This window comes from Gadus morhua, chromosome 14 (genome assembly GCF_902167405.1).
Source record: "Gadus morhua chromosome 14, gadMor3.0, whole genome shotgun sequence".
In the NCBI taxonomy this organism is placed as follows: Eukaryota; Metazoa; Chordata; class Actinopteri; order Gadiformes; family Gadidae; genus Gadus; species Gadus morhua.
The window spans coordinates 19,793,154-19,820,653 of record NC_044061.1 but is presented as its reverse complement, the minus strand read 5'-3'; the positions used below and the strand labels follow the sequence as shown (position 1 = coordinate 19,820,653).

At 45.1% G+C, this 27,500-nt stretch overlaps 1 protein-coding gene across 1 annotated transcript in view; it reads left to right on the top strand.

Moving 5' to 3' along the window:
- The window catches only part of mdga1 (MAM domain containing glycosylphosphatidylinositol anchor 1), a 145,742-nt gene that overhangs the window by 85,535 nt on the left and 32,707 nt on the right, over positions 1 to 27,500 (top strand). Inside the window, exons 5-10 of the mRNA XM_030377830.1 lie at positions 1,627 to 1,823; positions 5,971 to 6,103; positions 18,813 to 19,082; positions 21,915 to 22,244; positions 23,385 to 23,684; positions 26,889 to 27,155. Coding sequence (XP_030233690.1) covers positions 1,627 to 1,823; positions 5,971 to 6,103; positions 18,813 to 19,082; positions 21,915 to 22,244; positions 23,385 to 23,684; positions 26,889 to 27,155 — 1,497 coding nt within the window. The remainder of the gene's footprint in view (positions 1 to 1,626; positions 1,824 to 5,970; positions 6,104 to 18,812; positions 19,083 to 21,914; positions 22,245 to 23,384; positions 23,685 to 26,888; positions 27,156 to 27,500) is intronic.

Sequence of the window (27,500 nt, the reverse complement as noted above, 5' to 3'; positions counted from 1 at the left end):
TAAGATCATTCAAGTTTTATGAAGAAAATAAAAATGTTTTATGTATTCCTGAACTAACCACTATTCCTCTTAATGTGCAGTGTGTATAAATAAGTGGCATCTAGTGGAACAGCCTCGCCAGAAATGGAACATAATATCCATTTGTATGTTTTAATTTGTGTATGATCCCATGAAAATAATAATAGTTGCATCTTTGTTACTTTAGAATGGGCCCTTTATATCTACCTAGGGAGCGGGTCCATGGAGCTTGTCATGTTGCGTTTTATTTCTACAGTAGCCCAGAATGGACAAATTGCTTTATTGAGAACAGGTTTTTAATTAAATCCCCAAAAACCTTTTTGGGGTAACAGTTCCAGGAAAAGAAGGGGGCGCGATAGCCCCATGCTTACAGCCCATGTTTGATACATTATTAGTACCCTTTTTGTGTAGGAATGTTACAATGATCAATGTTTTTTATAAAGAATGCAATTTCTGAGAATCTTTACCCTCTCTCGGACACGCTTCATCTAGCCTAGGGAAAACAAACATGCTCTGCCCATTTGCCAAAAATATCCTTTCGTATTTATAGCCTTCCTTTCAAATGGAGTTTCACACTCTTTTTAATCCAAGTGTAAAATTGTTCAGCGAATGGCAGTTTGTTGATGAGGGGGATTTTTAAAAAATGAGTGTGCATTCTTTAAAGCATACATGTTTGGAGACATTTGTTTTTGAGGTTGTAAAAGTAGGTCGATACATTTATGGAGAAAGTTTGTTCACAAAACGAAATTGCTGCGATAGAACTGCACACCTTCATGTTTCAAAAGGAACCTATATTCACGTACCGCAGTGCAGGTAAATATCTGCTTGTAGCGACGACTGCTATCGAGATTAATAATCAATCCATATAATTTACTGGTCTATGAATGGAGTTTACCACTATGGAAAGAACAAGGGGACTGTGGTTCAAGAAATCGAAATAGGCTGCCACCTCCGCCATTTCCTATCACATATATGGTGTTCTTGGTGACTATGCCGAGATACTGTGATTGTGATTGATTAACTGATATATTTTCGGTTTTGAGTTGATAGTGTCAAAAAACGGCCTGGTTGCGATGAAATAAATGCCACTTTTAGCAAATTGATAAAAGCAATGTTTGTTTTCGGTCCTATTCAGCTCAATATTTTGCAATTGGATTGATTTGGTTGCAATCTGCAAACCACGCTAGAAGATCCAGTGTTGTACAAACTAGATCTTTAGACCATTCATATTTTGATTTGAAAAAATATATTTTCAGAGAGCTGGATTCACTTACTTGTTGGACTTGTTGGATTTATGTGTGTGTGTGTGATTCTGTTTGTGCATCTGTGTTTGCATCTTTGGGTGCACCTATCTGTGTGTTTATTTGTTGGTGTGTATGTATGTAACTACAATACATACATAGGTTTGTGCTAGCGTGTGTGTATGTGAGTGTGTTTTTTTGTGCGATTTTGTGCATCTGTGTGTGCGGTAGCTGTCGTTCGCGGGACCCGCACTCTTCCATCGATTTGCCGACTCTCTGACAATAACAACACATCGTACAAATCCCTTCCCTCCGAGGAGCCCCTATCTCCTCCTCTCAATCTCTTCTTTATCTCTGGTCCCGACAGACCTGGACACGCCAGTGCTGACGGTGCACCAGACCATCAGCGACGTGCGAGGCAGCTACTACCAGGAGAAGACCGTCTTCCTGCGCTGCACCGTCAACTCCAACCCCCCGGCGCGCTTCATCTGGAAACGAGGGAACACGCCCATCGAGCAGAGCAAGGACAACGGAGTGGACATCTACGAGCCTCTGTACACACAGGTGCGTAGAGGGAAGTGACACGGACAAGGAAGGCGGCAGTAGTTTAGGAGGTGGAGAGGGTCGGCTGGTAACCGCGAGGTTGCTAGTTCGATCCTCGAGCGTCGAGGACTCCCTGAGTAAGACGCCTGACCCTATCTGCTCCCGATGAGCTGGCACTCGCCTTGCATGGCTGACACCGCCGTCGGTGTGTGAATGTGTGCATGAATGGGTGAATGGGTGAATGTACAAGCAGAGACGTAACGCAACTGACAAGCGGATTCACAGGTATATGAGGGCAAGGGACATGCACAGGCACACATGGAGGGACGGGGAACCTGACACGCATACACACATGTTTGTGACGGAGGTGAAATGGCGAAACACAGGTATGAAGGGAACTGACGCAAAGCAGGGTGGGAGAGGAGCTGATACACAGGCGTATAGGGAACTGACAAACAGATCATCTTTGTAACAGGAAAGACAACAACTACATTTTCAATAACATAGACATACAGTAATGTATAGAGGATTTGACACATGGCAACAGACACGCAATCACACTACTATTAGGAAAATACCCAAAAGATACACAGACGTATCAAACAGTTTACCATTAGTCAGATATCCAAATTGTTTTCATCTTTCTAAATCATGACAAACCTCCCTTAATATTCACAGTAACGTCAACAATTGAAGCAATAATCATGAAACAAAATTACGCAGAAAGTATGCCGGTTTGAAAGACAGCTGAACAATCAACCAAGCGGTCTGTCTGCCAGAAAACCTGACCAGCCTTGGCCAGCCATAAAGCCAATCAGATAGCTTCCCAGCCAGACTGTCAGTTAATTAAACCGTGCAGCGTCTCAGCCAGTAAACCATATCAGTTCAACAGTCGACTGGTCAACTGAGATCTACTCGCTCTAACTCGATAATCGTCCAACTGTTCATTCATTAGCATCATTGTAATTCATTTCACAATTTGCCAGGCAGTCGTAACATATCGAAGACCTGATCTACCAATCTTCTGTTTGTATGTGTCCTAAGAATGTGTCAGTTTGCAGGAGAAGCGCCTGGACCAATAATATAAGTACTGAAATCATCTTTGCATCTTTACAATTATTTGACATCGCATCGAGATTCATCATAACCCCTGACACAATCTGAGGGTTCTGGTTCATTGACTAATCAGTGCATGACGTGCATGGTATGACTGTCTCCTCATGTTTATTTGTGCTCATCAGTGTGTCTGTTTCACCCCAGTTGTTAAAGGTCCCATGACATGCTATTTTATGTATTCTTTAATATAGGTATTAGTGGGCAACTAACACAGTATTCAAAGACGTTCCCTAAATTCAGCCGTGGTGCAGAGTTACAGCCACTCCGAGCCAGTCGCACATTGAGCTTCCCCCAAATGCGCTGTTTCGGTGGGCGTGTCAAGGAGGAGGGTGGGGGTGTGGCCCTGAGCAGCTTGCAGCCACGGTACCATGCACTGTTTACAGTGGATGTATCGCAATGGCGAGGCGCACACAGCCTTTAGCCGTGTTCTGTAAATATTCTAGAACACACGGGAGTCCTGGAGCTCTAGGCTATATCTAAATATTATTATATAGCCTACACAGATATCTATATCATATAATATATACTATCACGGCCAAAAGCTGTGTGAGCCGATATTATGAATCTCAAACGACCGCGTTGGGTTCTCCGACGTTCCTATTTCTTCAACGTCCACATCAATGTGAATACACACACTGTAACGCAAGTGTTTCTTGTCGGTTCTTTGACGTGTCTTGTATTTCCACAACGAGACTGTCGTGGGGGTTATCTGAGCCATGGTTGAGAAGGAATTGGGGGAAAGGAACTTTGGTTTGACTCGCTGAAGTACATGAACTGCGACATGCCGCCGGTTGCCGCGAGGCACCATCGCCCGGCAGCGGGCAGCCGGCAGCAGGCAGCGCGCGGTTCAGTCGACTTCAGGTTGATGTGAAAGTGGAAGAACCAGAGACGTCGCAGAACCCGACAAAGTCGTTTGTGATTCATAATATCGTCTGGAGGCGCACACAATATGTTATATGATATAGATATCTATGTATCATATGATATTATTTAGATATAGAGCTCCAGGACTGTAACGCAAGTGTTGTACACTTCCTTGTTATTTGGATAACCGTTCTGCTGTTGGTGTGATGGCGCATAACACGTCGGACTCTCGTTTCTGGTATTTCTACAACGAGACTCGTATTGGGGGTTATCTCAGCCAAGGTTGAGAATGAATTGGGGGGAAGGAACTTTGGCTTTGACTCCCTCAAGAACATGAACCACGACATGGAGGAGAAAGGGATTGTTGGCGGCGAATGTCTCCCGCTTGAGCCCCGCTGAGGGACCACCGCCGGAGGCGGAGGTGCATAAGCGCTGCCCGGCAAAGATCCCTTTCTCCTCCTTGTCGTGGTTCATGTTCTTGAGGGAGTCAAAGCCAAAGTTCCTTCCCCCCAATTCATTCTCAACCTTGGCTGAGATAACCCCCAATACGAGTCTCGTTGTAGAAATACCGGAGACGAGAGTCCGACGTGTTATACGCCATCACACCAACAGCAGAACGGTTATCCAAATAACAACGCAAGTGTACAACACTTGCGTTACAGTCCTGGAGCTCTATATCTAAATAATATCATATACATAGATATCTATATCATATAACATATTGTGTGCGCCTCCAGACGATATTATGAATCACAAACGACTTTGTCGGGTTCTGCGACGTCTCTGGTTCTTCCACTTTCACATCAACCTGAAGTCGACTGAACCGCGCGCTGCCTGCTGCCGGCTGCCCGCTGCCGGGCGATGGTGCCTCGCGGCAACCGGCGGCATGTCGCAGTTCATGTACTTCAGCGAGTCAAACCAAAGTTTCTTTCCCCCAATTCCTTCTCAACCATGGCTCAGATAACCCCCACGACAGTCTTGTTGTGGAAATACAAGACACGTCAAAGAACCGACAAGAAACACTTGTGTTACAGTGTGTGTATTCACACACACACATGTGGCGCTCGCACGGTCAAGTCTCATTGGCGGGCCAACGTCTCTGGGCGGGCCAGGCAGAGTAAGGGGAGGAGCTGAGATTCCTGATGACGTCATGAGCACAGACATTCCAAATCAGCGCGCTTGAGCCTCCGTTTTTTCAAAGGCGAGCAGAACAGCTAGTGCTAGTTTTACACCAAACGCAAGTTTTAGCCACTGGGGGACCAAGATAGGCAGGCTAGGGGAACTCATATTTATGTTAGAAAACCTCCCAAAGTGAGATTTTCATGTCATGGGACCTTTAAATAACCATGTTTTTTAAATAATTATCCATTTCAAACCCAAATTTCAAAGTAGCCACCAAAGTTAACATATAACATATAATATAATTGAGATGTATTTATAGAAGCTACTCTGAGCCATGAACATTAAAATTATTAAACCAATGCTGTGATGTAGGCCTTGCTGCGAATATGAATAAATAAATAATGTGGAGGAACTTGGTGTGATTTTACACAAAAGATATATGCCAGCGAATGGATGTGCTAATATTATATTGCTGTGTGGTTTTGTTTTTTCTTGTATATGTGTTTGCGTGGGTATGTGAGTGTTTGCGTGTGTGTGTGTGTGTGTATCTTTGTGTGTGCTTGTGTATTTATGATTGTGTGCTTCTGCTCTGTCCGTCTGTATGTGCGTGTGTCTGTCTGTGTGTGAGTCTGTGTGTCTGTGTGTGAGTATGTGTGTGTGTGCATACACATTTGTGTGTGTCTGTGTATGTGTGTGTGTGTGTGTGTGTGTGTGTGTGTGTGTGTGTGTGTGTGTGTGTGTGTGGGTGTGAGTGTGAGTGGATCTATGTGTGTGTGTGAGTATGTGCATTTATGTGTTTGTGTGTGTTTGAGAGTATGTGTGCATGTATGTGCGTGTGTGTGTGTGTGTGTGTGTGTGTGTGTGTGTGTGTGTGTGTGTGTGTGTGTGTGTGTGTGTGTGTGTGTGTGTGTGAATGTGTTTGTGTGTTCATGTGGCCCCCATAGCCACATGAAATGGCATCAACGAAATCCCCCACAATAACCCTGCTCAGGTAGAGCAACGTCATCATCAAATAAGATGGAAAGCGATAAGCAAGACAGTGTGCGTGTGCGGTGTCCTGTTCCAGGGTGAGACCAAGGTGCTGAAGCTGAAGAACCTGAGGCTCAAGGATTTCGCCAACTACACCTGCCAGGTGTCCGTCCGCAACGTGTGCAACATCGAGGACAAGTCCGTCACCTTCCGCCTCACCAATGGAACCAGTAAGTCATGTCTAGTTGAAACTACTACCACCGCGTGCACACACACTCACAGACACACACACTCACACATGAACAAACAAACACACACATTCAAACACATGCATAAACACACACAAAAACACACACACACACACACACACACACATACATACACACACACACACACACTCACACACACACATAAACACACACACACACACACACACACACACACACACACACACACACACACACACACACACACACACACACACACACACACACACACACACACACACACACAGACAAATAGACACCCTGACATAGACCTACTCACGTGAGACCACACGCACACAAATACATGCACACGCACAAACACAAACACACACCCACACACACAAACACGCATACATACACACACACAGACACATACATAAACCTACACACACACACGTAGATGTGAACACACACACTCACATACACGCATACATACACAAAATAATACAGACAGACACACATAAGCAGACGTACGCCCACACACACACCCTGGAGGCTGTTTGTTTTCTCTCATATATTTCCTTTTTACTTCATTTTGTGCAGTCTTTTGTTTAATGTCTAGAATCCTCATTTTCTTGATGTTCGTTTGTGCCTTGTTTTTCCTTTCCAACGTCTTGCTCTTCAGACAATGCGTCTTCATTCCTCCTGTAGCGCAAAACTGTTTCAGCTTCTCCGCTTCTTCTCTGATATAATGTTGCTTCGCTGACAACCTCCCTTTTTAACTTTAATTCTTAAAATTCCCACTTGCCCTGAATCTCTCTCTCTCTCTCTCTCTCTCTCTCTCTCTCTCTCTCTCTCTCTCTCTCTCTCTCTCTCTCTCTCTCTCTCTCTCTCTCTCTCTCTCCGTCTCTCTCTCTCTCTCTCTCTCTCTCTCTCTCTCTCTCTCTCTCTCTCTCTCTCTGGGAGCCCCTTCAAAATGTGCTGCAGTTTCTGTCTGGCTTGTTCTTTTCTGACACTTAACTCAGTTCAGGGCTGTCTACCGTCATTCTGTTTAACGATGGTTACCTATCCGTAACCTACCTGCTACCTCCCTGTTAACTACCTGTTAGCTACCTGTCACCTACACACATGTAACCTATACAGTACTCCTACTGTTACCGGTCTGTTTGCTATAGCTGTGACCTATAGCTGGTTTCTACTGTTTTTTTAGTTCTTTTTTTTAGAGGTTTATACTCAAAGGTGGTCTCTGGTAGAAAAGTACAAAAAGGTTTGAATGCTAGAAGCAGTGACAGAAGAGAGCTGCATAAAAGAACCCCAGAGCCAGATGAAGAATAGAGCTTGGCAAGAGTTCATTAGCGAGAGACAGGGAAAGAGTACATAGCAAGATTGAGAACAGAGCAAGATAGAAAGCCAAATAAGAGAGATAGAAAAGAGATGAGAGAAGTGCAAAAGTAGGCACATGGTCCAGGTCAAAGCCATCGGAGAGACCAGAGCAGAGGGTCTTTAATGAATCAAGTGAATGCGGTCGTCCAGAAACGCATTCATTAGGCAGCAGACGGCCTACAGCCCCCAAACAAGGATCATAAACCAGGATTAAAGAGACGGTGAGGGGAACGCGTGAATGGGGAACGCATTCCTCCTGTAGCGCAAAACTGTTTCAGCTTCTCCGCTTCTTCTCTGATATAATGTTGCTTCGCTGACAACCTCCCTTTTTAACTTTAATTCTTAAAATTCCCACTTGCCCTGAATCTCTCTCTCTCTCTCTCTCTCTCTCTCTCTCTCTCTCTCTCTCTCTCTCTCTCTCTCTCTCTCTCTCTCTCTCTCTCTCTCTCTCTCTCTCTCTCTCTCTCTCTCTCTCTCTCTCTCTCTCTCTCTGGGAGCCCCTTCAAAATGTGCTGCAGTTTCTGTCTGGCTTGTTCTTTTCTGACACTTAACTCAGTTCAGGGCTGTCTACCGTCATTCTGTTTAACGATGGTTACCTATCCGTAACCTACCTGCTACCTCCCTGTTAACTACCTGTTAGCTACCTGTCACCTACACACATGTAACCTATACAGTACTCCTACTGTTACCGGTCTGTTTGCTATAGCTGTGACCTATAGCTGGTTTCTACTGTTTTTTTAGTTCTTTTTTTTAGAGGTTTATACTCAAAGGTGGTCTCTGGTAGAAAAGTACAAACAGGTTTGAATGCTAGAAGCAGTGACAGAAGAGAGCTGCATAAAAGAACCCCAGAGCCAGATGAAGAATAGAGCTTGGCAAGAGTTCATTAGCGAGAGACAGGGAAAGAGTACATAGCAAGATTGAGAACAGAGCAAGATAGAAAGCCAAATAAGAGAGATAGAAAAGAGATGAGAGAAGTGCAAAAGTAGGCACATGGTCCAGGTCAAAGCCATCGGAGAGACCAGAGCAGAGGGTCTTTAATGAATCAAGTGAATGCGGTCGTCCAGAAACGCATTCATTAGGCAGCAGACGGCCTACAGCCCCCAAACAAGGATCATAAACCAGGATTAAAGAGACGGTGAGGGGAACGCGTGAATGGAGCCTAACGGGAGTTGAAGTGGGAGGAAAATAAAAAAGGTATTTTGAGACTTTTAACTACCGTCTTCGGGGCTTTTTCAAGCGAGTAAAAAACCCAACCCAATGCACATTGGCTGGTGTGAGGTGCTGCTGTTGCGATGCTTTGTACACTTTCTAGAGAAACTATGAACACATTTTGTATTGAGTGTGACACAAGAAGCGTTGGCAGACCTATATATTGCTACTTGTTCCGTCTTCCTCAAGATCCCCTCGACACGAAGGGATTTGAGTCTGTTTCTTGGAGTGAAGTCAAACGAAAGGAAGAACTTGTTCAACGTGGAGAGGATGATACAAATTTTAGTCTAGACATATGCTGAAATCTAGAGGAGGGCTGTGTTAGCTCATACTTTTGTCTTATTGAAAGCCGCATAAGAACATTGTATCCTTCTGGGTTTCACACCTTCTCTGGCCTAAAATCATGGTAATTTTACTTTTTGTACAAGTTATGGTTTTCTATTGTGAAACTTGGTTGCACACATTGTATGAATGCAGTTTGAAAGAAAACAATTCACGAAGAACGACAAAACAAATGAAAATGACATGCACGCACGCTAACATACAAACATAAGAATATGTAAAATGTATTATTTCTATGGGTGCACTTCAATGTTTTGTGTATGTGTGTGTGTGTGTGTGTGTGTGTGTGTGTGTGTGTGTGTGTGTGTGTGTGTGTGTGTGTGTGTGTGTGTGTGTGTGTGTGTGTGTGTGTGTGTTGCTGTGTGTGTTTCTGTGGGTGTGGTGCCACCTACATTTTAACCTGGCTGCCTGAGGTCCAGCTATCTCCTGTGATGAATGGAGAGCCTGAACAGATGGCCAGATGCAGTGAGGCATATTGGGAAAAGGATTGAGGCAAGCAGGGCCAGGAGCCGGACAGTAGCTGTAAAGAAAATATAGAGAAGATGAAGGAGAGGGCAGAAGAAGAAGAGTGGCACAGCAAGCGATTAACAGACAAAAGTCTGGTAGAACGACGAGAAGAGAAGGGCAAACAGGTGGTTGATACAGATAAGAGCAGGAAGAGAGATGAAGATAGAGAGAGAGAGAGAGAGAGAGAGAGAGAGAGAGAGAGAGAGAGAGAGAGAGAGAGAGAGAGAGAGAGAGAGAGCACATGAGAGAGACAGAGACAGAGCGAGGGGGCCGAGACTAAGAATAAAGAGACAGAGAGGTAGAGATAAGTCAACAGACAGAAACACAGATAAATGAGTGCAGCGAATGAATAAAAAAAAGGAATGAAAATAATTTTGAGGAGAAAGCTGAACTGAGGGACAGACCAAGAGAAAAGTCACGGGGCCATTGTTTTACCAATCCCGTTTATTGACGTGACAGCAGCGGCAACTTATTTCTAAGCCGTTGCCAGATTAGACCCCGACCCCAAACCCCAGCAGCCAGGTGGTGCCTCCAGCCCACTGACTCACCGGGCTGGGACCAGGAGGATTGATTGATCTCCATCTACTAATCCCCAACTGGCGGCCCTGGCCCCACTGCCCTGCTCTCTCTGCTAGCCGACAGCAGCCCCCCCCATCCCCCGCCTTCCCCTGCCTGCATGATTGAAGCACAACAGGAAGGGGCGTGGAGCTGGCTCCAAACATGGTCGTGTCTTCCAGGGAGGTGAGGCCGAAGGGGGGAGGCGCAGGGGGGAGCGTGAGGCGGGAGTACCAGGGATGGGAATAGGTTGTAGTTCGTTGGTTTATTAATGTTTTGTTTTTTTGGGTCTGATCCAGCATACATTAGGCTGACAGTAATTCTGTTGAGGTATTGTACATTATGTAATATATTGCAGAGAATATAGTTGTAGCATAAACGGCAAATCTGGCCCCCCAATTTAATAAATGGAGGGCCTGGTGTGTTATTTATGGCAATGAGAACAACACATGATATTATAGGATATTATATAATAGTGTGTTGCATAACTAGATGAAATATGTTATATTATTTCAGGGACAAGCTAATGTGTGTCGTTTTTGTGTTTGACTTCCATCTTCCTTGAGGCATCCTTGAAGAAAATCACTTCTGCTCATCAACGACGTGTATAATACAAATTTACTGGCAGACACGCTGGAATAAACTGTTTGATTAATAGCACATCATAATATGTGTAAAAGTTTTCGCACTACTACATCCGTTCACTTTTTCACCATCTGAAATTCACAAAAACAACAATGCAGTTGGTTGTGGGGAGATTTTTTTTGCAAAAGCTGCTGGATATAATGCACAACAGTACACACCCCCTACACCTCTAACTCGTCAGGCACTTCTCCGGCTGGCGGCTCCTTCAGACCTGCTGCACTAAGGACCCTTACAGGTGATCAGTCCTACCCACGCATTAGCCACCTCCAATGAAAATATCTCCCCTCTGTGGCAATGCGTAATGCACATTGTACAGTATAGAAATAGAATATCCTGCCTTGAAGTTAAGAAAATCAATACCTTTTCATTATATTTTTAGCTAGTGTATTATATAGTGTAGTATTTGTATTTTTACATATTTTTTAATTCTGTGTTGTTTCTTTTTACCTACCTCAGTGTGTGTGTTTTTGTAAGTTATTCGTCATTTATTGCTAAATTTGCACTGCAACACTTCAATGTCCCTTTGGGGACATAAAGAGTACTCCATTTATCTATTCATCTATCTATCCATTTATCCATCTTTCTTTATCTATCTATCTATCTATCTATCTATCTATCTATCTATCTATCTATCTATCTATCTATCTATCTATCTATCTATCTAACTATCTAACTATCTAACTATCTATCTATCTATAATGCATCTTAGCTTCTAACGTGTTACCGTGTTAGCAGTTAGCGTGTTGACGTCCTCTGTGATCCCGAAGAGTTGTAATCTTCTGCTCCACCTGTCAAGCTGTAAGCTGTCGACTTCAGCTCCCCAGTCGATAAAATATGATTCATACAGCGTATTCAGGTGCCGTCTGGCAATTTTACACAGTTGCTAGTCTTAAAATATGCCATAATGATGCAGTTCTCTGGGTAGATCCTCTCTGTGTGACACTATTGACGAAGCCTCGAGGCTTGACCAAATTCTTCACAAACTATCGGAAAATATTCGCTTAAAATGAATCAGACGTTTGAGTCTTGTTTCGGCTTACAGTAAAACAAACAGATTCAGAGTTCATTCATATAATAAAGATTTAATTTTTTTCCTGTTTTTCGTTTTTCTTGGCCTCTACAGCAGAAACACATCATTACAATTAATAAAATTTTCCCCAGTATACTTATCACGAGTTTCCCCTGTAGGAACACTGCAGTTTTGTCGATAATTATTGTATCTAATCTCACTTTACTTCACCTCACTTCACCTGATACAGCTTTGACATAGTTGTCTGACAGACAAATGCTACAAACACAGGCTTTCATACAGGCAACCTTCACAGTTAGCCAAATGGCATACTGGACATCACTGACAAATATGACAACAGTAAGCTAGGGAGATCCGTATGCGATTCGCACATTTGCATACGGTTTGTAAGCATTCTTCTGCCCAACTACAGAACTGCATACTTCATAGAATAGACAAGCTGTCTCTTCTAATAAGGCATTTATTAAAAATATTTACAGGCAGATTTATATTTAAAACTGTCATCAATCGCCAACCTACTGCTTATGTCTCATGAAGTTAGAGAGCATTAAAATAACCAACGTTCAATGTTCATAACGTTGATTTGGAGATGTTGGCCATCAGAAAAAAAAACACACATCTTGGTCTTTATCCATCTTTGTAGTGAGAGGAGGGCCTGTGGACAACGGGTGTACTGCTAAGGTTGAGTACCATTGAGACACCCCACACTCCATAACAGGGCCTTTATAGCTTGTTGAGATCATAAAGTATGGCTACTGATTTCTCATATTGGATTTTTAAGAGTGCCTCAAAAAAAAGAACTGTAGCCGAAGAAAATAACAATATTTCTCATCGTATACAGTATAGCCTACGAGAAATTGTTGTTAACAATTAAGCAATTCATAGGGATATTTGTGGATGCTACAGAACTTGAATTTCAGTTCTAGGTTCAAATAGAAAGTTTTTCTAGTTTAGTCGATTTCAATTTTTTAGGAAGACTAACCTTGCAGTGTCTAAAGAAACAGACACACAGGCGGCTGCAGTTCAAGTGTGAACAATTGCAGGAGCAAAGTGATATTAAAGGAGAGAGCGTCGAGGCCAGCGTCTGTGTGGATGAGTGTGCAGAGAGTAGCACTTGTTATTGCATCAATCCTTCAAGTTCATAACATAATCCTGTGCTCCTTATTTGCAATGGTCTTGCCTCATCTGGTGCTCCAAGGGTCTGGGGCTTTCTTTGTACGTTTTTAAAGGGGTTTGCTCAAGGTACAACTCATTCAAAGTGGACATCCTCAAATATGTAAGAACTCTTTGAAAACCTTTGTATATGGCTACCCATTAACAAACACACTGTTTTCTCTCAGTGTGTGACTTCGGGTAATAAAATGCTGCTTCTAAGATTTTATGGGGACGCACTTAATGGAGCCCTGATCACAACAGCCAATAAGATGCATAAAGGAGTCCATTGACCTTGCAGGCTAGCCCTGTCCCAAAGGGGCTGTGAAAGGGGTTTGGAACCACCAGATGTTCGGTCGATGAAACGATGACTACTGATGGATTCATTATGTATACAAGTACTAAAACTGGGCCGTTAACCATATAATTCATCACCCCCGTTTTCTAAAGCACGGCCACGCTAGTTTAGCCCTCGCTATACCTCAGCACATAATAGTACACAGTTTTATCATAGAACCCAATCTTTACCAGTGAGTCCCTGGAATACAACCAGCAACCTTTTGGAGGTCTACTACCAGCTCAAGCATATCCTCATTCTGTCAGCACCTCCGCCAAAATATACCAGACAGAAACTCTTGTGTTCCTCTCTCCCCCACTAAGGGCCCTATTTTGACGGTCTGAAACACAAGTGAGAAGCGCCAAACGCAAGTACCTTTTAGGCGGTTACCGGCTATTTTACCGGCGGATAAATGACTCTTGCGCCCGACACATATCTAAAAAGAGTTGGTCTGAAGTAGCCTAATTACCCGTAGGTGTGGTTTGGGCTTAACGTGCAATAAACCAATGAGAGTGCCATCTCCAAACTCCTTTAAGAGCCATGAGCGCATTTGAATCTGACGAGTTGATATTTGGACAGCACGTTTGCAGTCTCCGATGAGACAGATGCAGGACTACATGAATTTTTAACAAAAAATGGCTCAGTTTATGGCTGTATAATATGGCCTTATTCACACATGGAATAGCGTTTTCTTCCACAACTTCAGAACACTGTGTCCTCAAAAAAAATTCTGCAAAGAAAACTTAACACACATATGAAATGCTGTAACTAATCTATTTAATGATCTACAAACGTCGTCTCAACCAGTATTGGATGCATTATTGTTATCGACTTGTGTTCCTGATATGCATGTTTCCCCCCGTTAAAAATACATTGCCATGGACTGTATTATGCGTTACGTGTTTAGTTTGCGTGTGTTTAAACAGATGGATGCACACAAGCGCGCCCGCATTCATTAATTTTTTTACACATACACACACGCGCGCCCACATTCATTCATTCTTTTTAACAGTCACTTGCGGTAAATCAATGTTTCCTCACGATCAAATACTCATCAATGCTAAAAGTTATGGGCTTGTACACAATATATATGAAAATATGTGTTTGCTGTACGGTGTTTGCAGATGCATTGATTTAAAAGTACAACTTATTACTGCTGTTTCAGCTGTTCTTTCCCAAATAATTTACCAAGAATGTGTGGCTAGGTAGATGAGAGAAGCAAAGTGTATGCACGAGGTGCACAAGCAACATTATGCATGCGCCCTTAAAATAGCATCTGAACAACGCGCCACTGTCTTTAAACCAGGTATTTCCTGGTTTGTGGCGGAATTGTTTTCTGTAACTGCGAAATAGCACCAGGGAACTTTTGCGCTAGAACACGCCTCCTCCTTTCGCCGAACCGCCCCTCGGGGCGCAAGATCCTTTCCTAATTTACCGATGCGTGGCGGTGGAGGGAAAAGAACGCTCTGCGCCAGTTGCAAACTAGCAAGATATGCGTCAGTGTAGAAAGTCAATTGCGCTGGATGCAAGATAGGGCCCTATGTCTCCTTCCTCCTACCAAGGCCCGTGCGCCCATCCCAGCAGGGTAGTCAGAGGTCTCCTCATAGGAACAGGGGTGTACTGTGGTCAACATAGAGTGAAACGACACGATACACAGAACGAGCAGGAAGAGACAGAAGAGTGAGCTCAAGTGAGAGGGTGTGGGAGAGAGAGGAGGGGGGTTAGAAGGCGACATGCTTGTTTACCTGGCAGTAAAGCTCTGTGGTACACATTAATCACATTACTTTGGATGAAAAAGTAGGCTTTATCCTGTGGTTCCCGACACCCACGCTTTAGCAGGAAATTAAAACTAGAATTCAGAATCTAACCCGACCCCAACCTCATACATGCTCTTCCAACCAGTTCCTGTACTTTATTTTCTGCAGAATCAAGTGTTGTTGACTCTGAAGACGCCTGGGGGAATTCTTAAGTGGTGTGTGTGTGTGTGTGTGTGTGTGTGTGTGTGTGTGTGTGTGTGTGTGTGTGTGTGTGTGTGTGTGTGTGTGTGTGTGTGTGTGTGTGTGTTTGTATGTGTTGGGGCGATGTCTGTTTGGGAGCATGCGAGTTGATGTGCGTTTGTGTTTGTGTGTCTCTTTGTGTTTGTGTGTGTGTGTCTGTGTGCGTGTGTGTGTCTGTGTGCGTGTATGTATTCATGTGTGCACAAGTTTTGTGGCTGTGTCTAAGTGGTTGTGTGTTTTCTAATGTGATAGAATTGGAGTGGACAGTGCTGTTTTGTTGGCTGATTGCCGTTGCGACACCATTTACATTCATTGTCAGCCCAATCGCCGTCAGCGCGAGATGCTAACAGACAGAGATGCTACGAGTGTTCCCGAGCAGATATATAAGTTCAGCCACATGCGCTGAATGAATAACCGAGCCTTGTTGCGCTACATCTCTGAGGCTTCCCCTTATTTCACTCTCATTTCTGTGAAAGCAATCTGTTGAAGCGGGGGATTAGAGAAGAGCTTGTTGTACAGAATGTCTATTAGAGTAATGAATTTGATTCCTGATTTGTAGAGTCTCACTATTTTGGAGGATTCATGTTCTCTCAGGTTGGTAAATGAAAACATTCTGCTCCTGGTTTTGGAGTTTGAGCATCGGGAATGAACCCATTTCTATTCTCCGTAAACATATCATTTCTATTCGAAAGCTGCACGCCAGAGATACGCACAGCACCCCCTCACACACACATACAGATGCAACAATGTTCAGATCGAGTTTTGATTGACTCAAAGCTAAGTTCAGTGTCTGCATAGATTTGTATTCATTCATTCAGCCATTGTCAAAATAAATATGTAAATAGTCGCTGGATAAAGAGTAGAGGTCATTATTTCATATCCCATTATTATTATTATTTCATGAAAGAGTGTGAGGGAGGGAGAGAGAGAGAGAGAGAGAGAGAGAGAGAGAGAGAGAGAGAGAGAGAGAGAGAGAGAGAGAGAGAGAGAGAGAGAGAGAGAGAGAGAGAGAGAGAGAGAGAGAGAGAGAGATGTGTGTTTTGTGTGTGAGTCTGTGTTGCGTTTAAAGAAGGGGTGAGTTTTACAATCGGTTACAATTCAAACCCAACAGAGCCATATGACATGACTGCAGAAGCTACGGGAAAGTTTACTTGGATAGTTTAATAACACGCTGTCACACTCAAGGTAACTGGTTTGACCTTGGTACCCGTAGCAATCAACCTATAGATAGAACTCTTATATGTTATACGGCAAATCCTCGCCAAGACAAGACAGAAAAAGCTTGACCTGTTCTGTCAGCAGGGTGTGAAAACTCCTTCTGTTTCTATTATAGGGAGTAAACACATCACCTGCTGTACAAGATGTGAAGCAAGTTGACACAATGTATTATGGATCAAATAAGTGTTTGAGTTGTTTCTCTGTAAATCAGATTTATATGTCTGGTCTGTGTGCGCGTGTGTGTGTGTGTGTGTGTGTGTGTGTGTGTGTGTGTGTGTGTGTGTGTGTGTGTGTGTGTGTGTTTGTGTGTGGGCGCATGTGTTTTTTTTTCTTTGCATTTGAATAGTTTCTGTGTAAATGTGGATTTATACTGTCTTTGTTTTAGTTTTATTGTGTATGTGTGTGTGCATGCAGGCATCAGCATATGCGTGTGTGTGTGTGTGTGTGTGTGTGTGTATTTGTGTGTATTCGTTACTTTCCGCCTCCTCTTTTCCTCTCTTTCGTTTAATCCCCCCCCCCCCCCCCCCCCCCACCCCCCCCCAGCCTAGTCCTCTGCTCATTCTTCATATTTTTCTGATTTCAGAAGTGCTCGGCCTTGGATCGATGTTAATCCTGCGCTGCATTGTTGTTTCAATGTTGCATCTGCAGTTCTGTTTTAGGTCATTCTGTAGTTTTCCTCTAATGTCTTTTATGAGAAGATTGCTTCAGAGGAGATTGAATTACAAAGAGTTGCCAGGGAAATGAACTTCCCGTCAGTGTTTGGCTATTAATGTGCAACGGAATACTGAGATGGATAAGGCCAGGGTGTCCTGGATGACTGCGTTAAACATACTCACACACACACACACACACACACACACACACACACACACACACACACACACACACACACACACACACACACACACACACGCACACACACACACACACACCAAACGCACACACACACACACAGATATACTCAGAACCCCACTTGCATACAATATAAATATTCTGATTTACACAGAAAATAGTCTAAAAACACACACTCAGTCTACACCTAATTTCCAGTGTTGCTTAAATTAGTATATCATTTGGTAAAATAGTAGTAAAATCCTATGTTTTTGCGAGACCTTTACCAGTATTTGAACGTTCCGGTTTGTGAATGTTCCACTTTTAGAAATGTCTTTGACGTCACGACGAAGGCACAATGGTGGCGAGTCGTGTGTGGATGTGTGGAGTTGACGTTGATGGTCGTAGGTCGTAACCGTGGGGATAACACACATAATACACCTTTCCTTTGTGGAACTCTTAGGCTAAACACGTTTTACTAAATCTCATACTGTACACAATTACTGTATTGTGCCTAACACACAGGCACAATACAGTAATTGCAAACACATAGAAATGAACTATTTTTGCACAGACCACTGTAATAGAATAACCCTGCCTGCTGTTTGGCTTGGAGATAAGGTATATATCTTATGGTGTGTGTGTGTGTGTGTGTGTGTGTGTGTGTGTGTGTGTGTGTGTGTGTGTGTGTGTGTGTGTGTGTGTGTGTGTGTGTGTGTGTGTGTGTGTGTGTGTGTGTGTGTGTGTGGAGGGAGGGGGAGGGGGGGGAGTACACCTATTCAATTCTACGCACAGCAGTAGACCAGTACTTTGAAATGATATCGACTTTGCCAGGGGCTCAATTGGACATGCTCCGCTCTGAGTGGTTTTGAGGAGTATTTAGGAGCATAATACGGATTAAGGTTTAAAGTTGTTTCCGTACAACGGTCATCCCACATTAATTTATACATTTTTAGAGGACCTCAGCAAAAGTAAATCAGAACAATGGAAGAGAAAAGATAAGGTCTGATGAATTCTTAACTATGTCAACAACTCCAACTGAACTAAATAGAGACACATCCTTAGGTTGGAGTACACCAGATTATTTTCAAATACAAAATTGAAACACAAAAGCAGTGCACGTACATCAATGAAGACATAGATGAACCATTTAAATTTTGGCCTTAAGCTCTCAAAGACCAAGGTCCTAAGATGTCAGCTGTGCTTCGCGTGACCAACACAACAACAAACAACAAACAGCAAGGATTGCCTCGTTCGCGGTTCGGGGGATCCCTGCTGAAAGGTTCTGGGTTTCGACTGCAAATGTCCGCAGCCTAACCCTCGTACAGGCCTCTTAGGAGGTAAGAGGCCTCCTCACCCTTCACACACTCCTTAAAGTCCTGGTTCAGAACGGTGAATCCAAGAGCACAGCGAGCAGGAATGCAGGCGGGCTGTGATTCTTCGCTCGCCTCAAACATTTTGCCTATCTTTTCCATGTTTCTCGCGAAAGACTAAATGTGAGTCCCTGTACCCCCCCCCCCCCTCCAGCCGCCCCGGCCCTGCGGCTGTCCGTCAACGAGACCCTGGTGGTGGACCCCGGGCGCGACGTCACCATGAACTGCGAGGTGATATCGGGCTTCCCCCGGCCCACCGTCACCTGGTCCCGCTACCCGGGCGCCCTGCCGCTCAGCGCCCAGGTGCGGGGCAGCGCCCTGGTGCTGCGCGCCGTCACCCCCGCCGACGCCGGCTTCTACAACTGCACGGCGGTCAACAACGTGGGGAACCCCGCCCGCCGCAACGTCAACCTGGTGGTCCGCTGTAAGCCGGGGGGGGGGGGGGGGGGGCGGTCGACGGCGGGGAGGAGAAGAGCTGTGTGTGTGTGTTGGAGTGGGGTGTCTCGATGTGTGTGTATGTTTTTATGTGTGTGCCCTATGTGTGTGTGCCCTATGTGTGTGTGTGCGTGCGTGCGTGCGTGCGTGCGTGCGTGCGTGCGTGCGTGCGTGCGTGGGTGCGTGCGTGTGTGTGTGTGGTATGAGTTTGTTGTCTCTGAATGCATGTTTCAAACCCTCTTATAACCTGCTTACACTACATACTGACTGAGTGGTCCATTCCCACACGTTTGTTCATGTGTGGGCTTTCAGTGTTTGCGTCAACGTTTTTCACGGTATATTAATTAACATCCACGCTCATTTGCACACGTATTCTATAAGCATGTCTACCTGCTATGACATGGTGTCTTTGGGTTTTGAGTAGCAAAAAAAGAATGTTCTCTTCAACATAATTTTGCGTGCTGCTGAAACAAAAGCGTTTCCACTTCTCGGCCCCGGCGGCTATTTTTAGCCCTTTTAATCATCTTTATTCACTCCAATTAGTTATACTGGAGTGGAAGCAATTAGCAAACAGCCTCTTGTGTTAGTTAACAGTGCAGCGAGCGTATGGTGGATGGCTTTCTGCTGTAAGCTTAATGGGCCTGAACACACTGTCACACTGACACAGGTGGGGAGTCGGTGAGGGAAACACACACACCCACACCCAAAGATATGTAGGCTCATGTGCACGCACACATAGACACGCATGTGCACAGGCAAAGGTAAACACAAACGCAAAGACCCTCACAGACACACAATAATCACGGATATTCACACTCATAAATGCATCAAAGCACAAGCACACACTCAAACACACACACCTACACACACATAAACAAGCATGCACGCTCACACATGCTCTGTTGCAGGCTCCGTGCAAGTGTTCAAATTTTGTTGGCACATATACACTGGTGAACCCGAGCACATGAACTTGTCTGGCCGCTGCGCAAACACACACACACACACACACACACACACACACACACACACACACACACACACACACACACACACACACACACACACACACACACACACACACACACACTCACACACACACACTCCCTCCCACAGATACTCCCTGCAGGAACCCACACAGATTACTCTCTGTCTTGCTCCGTTTTAGTTCTTCTCTTCTCACACATATAGAACATGAAAACACATTATGCACATGAAGAGCCCTGGCTGCACCTGAGCAACCAGTTAACAAGCTCCAAAGGAGTTTAAATCAAGCTTTCCTCTCCTCCTCGCACCTGTCTCGTGGGGATGGAGTGGGTTTGTTTGGTATTCAGAACAGAGGTCTACGGGGAGCCGGGGTGTAAATTGAATGTGACAGCCTAAGTGTTACATTGTGTCCTTGATTTTGTCCTTGATTTTTCCCCACAATCATCCTATTGTTGTTCTCCATCCATCCATCTCATTCTTTTCCTGCTTTGCTGTATTCTAATGTTTGTTTATTCCTCGCTTCTTTATGTTTTTTCAAAGAAATATGTCAGGTCTATGCGTTCCCCTGTTAGATTGTGTTTTGCACAATTTCTCCCGATACGGAACTGTGTTTTTCAACCAAGGTTTCTCTTCCCCTGGTGTCCAAGGACTAATCCTTTGACTTCGGTCAACACCCGACCATCTATCTCTGTCAATTAACTAAACATAGATCCCTTCTTTCTTTTCCCCTCTATAAATTCACACCCACCACCACCTCTACTTCCTCCACCATCACCCCTCCCCCCAACTCCATCATCATCACCACCCTCACTGCCACCTCTTCCACCACCACCACCACCATCTCCTCAATACCCCCCATCTCCTCCACCTCCCCATTAACACAACCACCACCGTCGCCAACACCACCACTACCACATCAATCATCTGCATTCCATGACCTCCACCCTCACCTCCATCACCACCCCCACTACCATCACTACCCCCACGATCATCCTAACTTTCTCCATTCCATCACCTTCATGTCTACCTCCACCCTCACCTCCATCAACACCCTCACCACCTCCACCACTTCCCCCACTATCACCTCAACCTTCACAACCTTCATCTCCATCACTGCCTCCACTATCACCTCAACCTTCACCACCTTCATCTCCATCACTACCTCCACTATCACCTCAACCTTCTCCACCTTCATCACCATCACCACCCCCACTATCACCTTAACCTTCACAACCTTCATCACCATCACTTCCCCCCCTATCACCTTAACCTTCTCCACCTCCACCACCATCACCACCCCCACTATCACCTTAACCTCCTCCACCTCCACCACCATCACTGCCCCCACTATCACCTTAACCTTCTCCACCTCCACCACCATCACTGCCCCCACTATCACCTTAACCTCCTCCACCTCCACCACCATCACTGCCCCCACTATCACCTTAACCTTCTCCACCTCCACCACCATCACTGCCCCCACTATCACCTTAACCTCCTCCACCTCCACCACCATCACCACCCCCACTATCACCTTAACCTTCTCCACCTCCACCACCATCACTACCCCCACTGTCACCTTAACCTCCTCCACCTCCACCACCATCACTACCCCCACTATCACCTTAACCTCCTCCACCTCCACCACCATCACTGCCCCCACTGTCACCTTAACCTTCTCCACCTCCACCACCATCACTACCCCCACTATCACCTTAACCTTCTCCACCTCCACCACCATCACTACCCCCACTATCACCTTGACCTCCTTCATTCCATCCCCTTCACGCCACCACCTTCACCCTCACCTCCCTCCCCTCTCTCCTCCCACCACCAGCGATGAGCAACCTGACCTTCCAGATCACGCCCGACTCCAACAAGGACAGCGAGAGCATCCAGATGGGTCGCGACCTCAAGCTGTCCTGCCACGTGGACGCCACCCCTCAGGACAAGGTCAACTACACCTGGTACAAGAACGGCGCCCCCGTCTTCAACACGGAGACCCTGATCCTGCTGCGCAGCGACCCGGACATGGCGCCCGGCACCAGCAGCCTGGAGATCGTGGACATGAAGTTCCGCGACCTGGCCACCTACAGCTGCGTGGCCAGCTTCCCAGGGAGCAGTGTGCAGGAGCTCCGCGTGGACGTCAACGTCACCCAGAGCAGCGGTGAGGGCTCCGTGGAGCGACCGTCCGCTCTCACAAGGCCCTGTGGCACAGCGGTGACACTGGAGTCGGTTGGTGGAGAGCAACCTGGTGGACTCAATAATTAAAATAGAGAACCAAGAAGAAGAAGGTCAGAAATATGTGCCGGTTTAAAGTTAAGCTAAAACGGTGAACTCGATTACAAATAGAACTATCTCCAAATGTAAATGCTGGTCAATGAATGATGCAAGGGTTGTTTGTTTAGCACCAAAGCACTCAGACATCTAACACACACACACATATACACACACACACATGTCAATATGGTTCTATCTGTGTTTAAACCTGATGGGGGTCATTAAGCAGCCGTTTATTTAAGTTTCTCTAGATATGTGTCAACGCCCCGTGAAGTAACCCCAGCAGCTGTTCCACTTTACTCTCTTATACCTTCTGGCTTCCCCATCTCTCTCTCTCTCTCTCTCTCTCTCTCTCTCTCTCTCTCTCTCTCTCTCTCTCTCTCTCTCTCTCTCTCTCTCTCTCTACGTCTCTTTGTGTTGTCAACCCACTTTCATTTTATACTGATTACAATTTCACTTCCACCCTCTATGTGGACTCTGTGTGTCCTTGTTTTAGATGATATACTGGGCTGCTCAGCGTGTGTTTATCGTGTGTTGTACTGAATGGCCAACTGGCAGTTCTTAATATGTTAATCAGGTTACAGTATACATTATTGAGCAAAGCAGTGATCTTACCACTGGTGAAGGGCACTGTGTCATGAATTAATGAACATGAACATGTAGGGAGAAATGCTTCAGTCAACCTACTTATTTTCAAACTTCACTCCTCGATTGTGCTACAATTTGTGAGAATGACTTGGGGCCGCAAATGGCAAAAGATATTTAGCATCAAGTCAATTGTATTTGTTTAGCCCTTAATCACAGTTACAAAGGAATACAAAGGGTTCAGAGGCCGCATTACCATAAGCCATTCAAAGGAATGACACATTATGGTTGTGATTGTTTATGGTGATTCCTTGACTTTTCCTTTATCTCCTGTCACTATCCATCTCTATATCTGACACTTAACTCTTTCCCTCTCTCTCACTCGCTCCCCCTCCTGCACCCTCTCTCTGCCCCTCCTCTCCCCCTCCCCCCCCCCCCCCAGTCATCCCCCCGGTGCTGGCGGTTCCCCCTGGGGGCCAGGTGGTCAGCGCCAGGGAGGGGGGCAGCGCGGAGCTGGTGTGCCTGGTGGCGGACGGCAAGCCCCGGCCCCCCATCCTCTGGTCCCGGGTGGACAAGGACCAGCTGATGCCGTCGGGGCAGGCGGTGGTGGAGACGCGGGACGGCCGGCTGCGGCTCGCCAACATCAGCCGCGACATGATGGGGCCGTACCGCTGCCAGACGGCGCCCTACAACGGCCTGAACATCAAGCGCCGCGAGGCGCAGGTGCAGCTCAACGTGCAGTGTGAGTACGGAGGCGGTTGCACGGGGGTTGGTCCGCCGAGTGGGGCGCCATAAAGCGAGATGAGTACAGATTTTATTCATCCCAGACGGGTATCACTGCAATCTGCAGTCGACTACGGTGATAGAGTTGTACAAAGAGGGGCCAAGACCAGTAGTGCAGTGGTCAGGGTGGGAGTCAATCCCTAAAGGCCCTCGCTTCAAATCTAGTTGGATCGTTTTTTTTTTGTCACTCATGTTTCTACCGAAAAACTCTTAAGTTGCTTTAGATAAAAGTCGATATCCTCAATATAACGTTGGTATTATCTCGTCTGCACTCTTATTCTTACTGCTTTACTCATACTGCTTTACCCAACCATTCATTTTAGGAATATATATTAGAACTATAGATTGTACTCTCCCTACTACATCAGTCTTTTTGCAGTTTTTACCTTTGCTTGGGCTTATACTCCGGTCAGAGTCGCTACACACAATACTACACCAGTAGAAAGAGAATAAAGCATTGACTTGAATTCCAAGCCCCCTACCTTTTGCCAAAGCCTTGGAATCGTTCCAATGTAATATAACTGGCATAACTACAAACACATACACAGTGAAACTCCACTTTATTAAAAAGTGGATACGTGTACAGTTTTGTATTCGTGGAGCGCATTGGCCCACAGACATAGCAATGCTTCATGTGGTTGAGTACACTGTTGCAGCTTAATTTCCCTGATTGAGTGAAATCAATGATTTTGTGTTGAAGAGAAGAAGAAAAACTCACCCATTTTACTTACTGCGCAAGCGTTTTTTTCTAATTTCTAAAATGTTGCGTTTGTTTATTTCATTAGGGTTCCTTTCCTGATATTTCCCGAGGCTGAAGCTTAAGGATGGATGTGTTTTCATGATGTTAGCTCCATAATTTAGCAGATTTTATCTACCGGCCGGATTCCCCCAATAGTATGCATTCCCGCTGGGTTGATTCCCCTGCAATCAGCCTCCAAAAACCAGTCTTTCTCCCGTCAGCAGGACAGCAAATAAGGACTTCTTTTAGTCAATTTCTGTCTAGGTGCAAATGTTGCTTGTGCTGTCCAAGAAAGCACAGGCAGCCTGTGCAGCAAGCAACATAATGCTAACACAGTATAGCAAATAAAGAACACCAAGCTTCACCACTAAAGCTGCAAAACCAATCCTGATATTACCTTTCCTCAGCTCAACGTTAGCAACTTCAGCTTATCCAACCGTACCTTTTCTACCTTACCATATTTGCTTGACCTTTCCTACTCTACCCTGTTGGTTGCATTTCACCGGTTCTTACCTCATTACCTTACCTTATCCCTATTCTAATTTACCTCACCTCACTGATCATACCTAAGCCAGATTGCCGTTCTAGTTAACTGACTTACCACACTATACTTCATCTTAATTTACCGATTCCTCTTTACCTCACCTAAGTTACCTTATCTTATCGTATTTACCTTACCAGTTACTTTACATATCTATTTCTTACCTTACCTTGGTAACCTTTCCTTAAAGTAAGTTACCTCACCTTGGTTTTGTTACGTTAGCATGATACCAGGTTACCATGCATCCTTAAATCTTTCATCCTTTCTTTACCCTGCCACGTAACCTTACCCTACACCTCCCTGCCTTACCTTACCTTCTTACTCATTCCATTTGTCTCCCTCCACTCGTAGTCCTATCCAAGTTCTACTGTTTTCCTTTTCCAAAGTCACTCCCAAGTCATCAGTATGTATGTGGTCTCTGTTTCCAGCGTAACGGGATGTGCCCGTACACTAATCAGATACAGGGTTTGCCCTTTGACCCCCCCTTCCACATCGATCTGGCTAAAACAGCAGATAAAGAGAAAGCCTTTCAGGGGGGTTACCGGGGGTTAAAACGGTCTTTGTTCCAGAAAAACGATAGGCTGAGAAAGATCACCTGTGATCTGTGTCACATTTTCGTCTTTTACTCACTTGGCATGGGATGGTGGAAATCTACTGTTTAGACATTGTCTAAATGCACTTTGACTACATTTCCTAAACCTAACTTTTATTCCTTGATCAAACCTGTCTGAAATATAAACGTTTTTTATTGTCTAGATCCACTTTACACTATAACAATGCACAGATTTTTAATTGCAGTGATATTTTTCCACATGCATGAACCTTTAAATACTCAAAACATTCAAAACAAAAACTGTTAAAGTGATCTTGTTTTTTCGATAAAGCAGAAACTCCCTGCAAACAATTTATTTAGGTTGTTGAATAGTTCAGGCTAGTATTCACAAACATTACTGTCTCACCTCCTCTCTCCTTCCGCTTTGTCATTCTTACCTTTTATTTGATCTAACCCTACCCTCTCTTCCTCCTTTAAATGTTGATCTTTCTATAACATATCTCTTTAAAGCAATAGGCGTGACAGAGATTGGAAGTTAATTACAAGGGAACTCAGGTCTCTATGCAATATGGCTCCGGTTATCATCAGTGCTGGTGGAGGCACCGCCATGGCTAATATGAGCATGATTAGCTGGGGGTGAGGTGTAGCTTGTGATTTATGTCATTTGCCTGCAGTGCATCATTGCTGACCCAAAGGTAATACCAGCAAGCGAGTCATCCACAGGGGGACATGATAGCGACTGACAGGTTAATTACAGCTGGTTAACAGGGCTCAGCCACGTCTGTGCCTTGTGGAAAGCCCTGATTTACAACAATGATAATATTTCCTGAATCTCTGGTTGCTCATAATACAGTCGCCTGTCTCTCTTGATCTGGGAAAATAGTTTTTTCCTGTAATGAGTACACAGGAGAAAAATACAAATAATGAAGGAACATTAATCAAGCAAAAAGTGATACTTCCGCTTGAATTTTCACCGAATTTCTGTTGATGAAGTGTCTATTTCTTAAATTACCTCTCCATTACTATTATTCATGTATTAACATACAAGAAACATCTTCAATTAATTTGCCAAAAACGTCTTAATCTGTAATCATTGTGCACTCATGCTTGGAGTAACAGGAAAACAGAAATGTCAACGATACCGTGCTATTTGTCAGTTTCAAAGCGCATGTCCCGTTAAGTTCAACCGGTTTATTCCGGCCCGTGGCATATTTAAAACTGAAATAAAAAGTTTTTTACATTCCTGATAAAACCAACATTTGCATAAAATAAAAAACAGTGTTACAGTTGCTGTACTTGAAGCTATATCTGACGTGTTCCCCTCCCCCAGACCCTCCCATGCTGGACCCCGTGTTCCAGGACGTCCGCTCCAGGAACTACCAGTTTGTGACGCTGCGCTGCGGGGTGCTGCGCTCCAGCCCCCCGAGGCTCACCAACGTACGATGGTACCGCAACGGGGAGCTGGTCCGCATGCCGCCGCTGGACCCCAAGGACGTGCCAGAGTACAAGTTCAAGCTGGAGCCCAGCAACAACGGCTCGTACGAGTGCCGCGTCAGCAACGCCGCCGGCACCTCGGCCTGCACCTTCGACGTCTCTGGTGAGTGGCGGGGCAACGGCAAGAGGGGCCGTCCCCTCAGTGACCCAACGCTCAATTATATTGAATTGATTTAATTATATATTGATATTACGTTAATTATTGATATGTTGTGGCTGTGTTGGGTTCTACTCGCGTCATATCCCGCCTTAATCGTACGTCGTCCTCACGTCATATCCCGCCTCAACCGTATCCAATCAGCGTTGACTAGTTGGGAGCGAAAGAAAGCTCCTACCCCGATGCAGGTATTACCACCTGAGCCACTCACTGAGCCCCTAAATGGTGGAGTGGGCGGACCCTCTCTCCCGAGCCACACCCATAGCGGCTCACCGGAGGGAAGAGGCACTC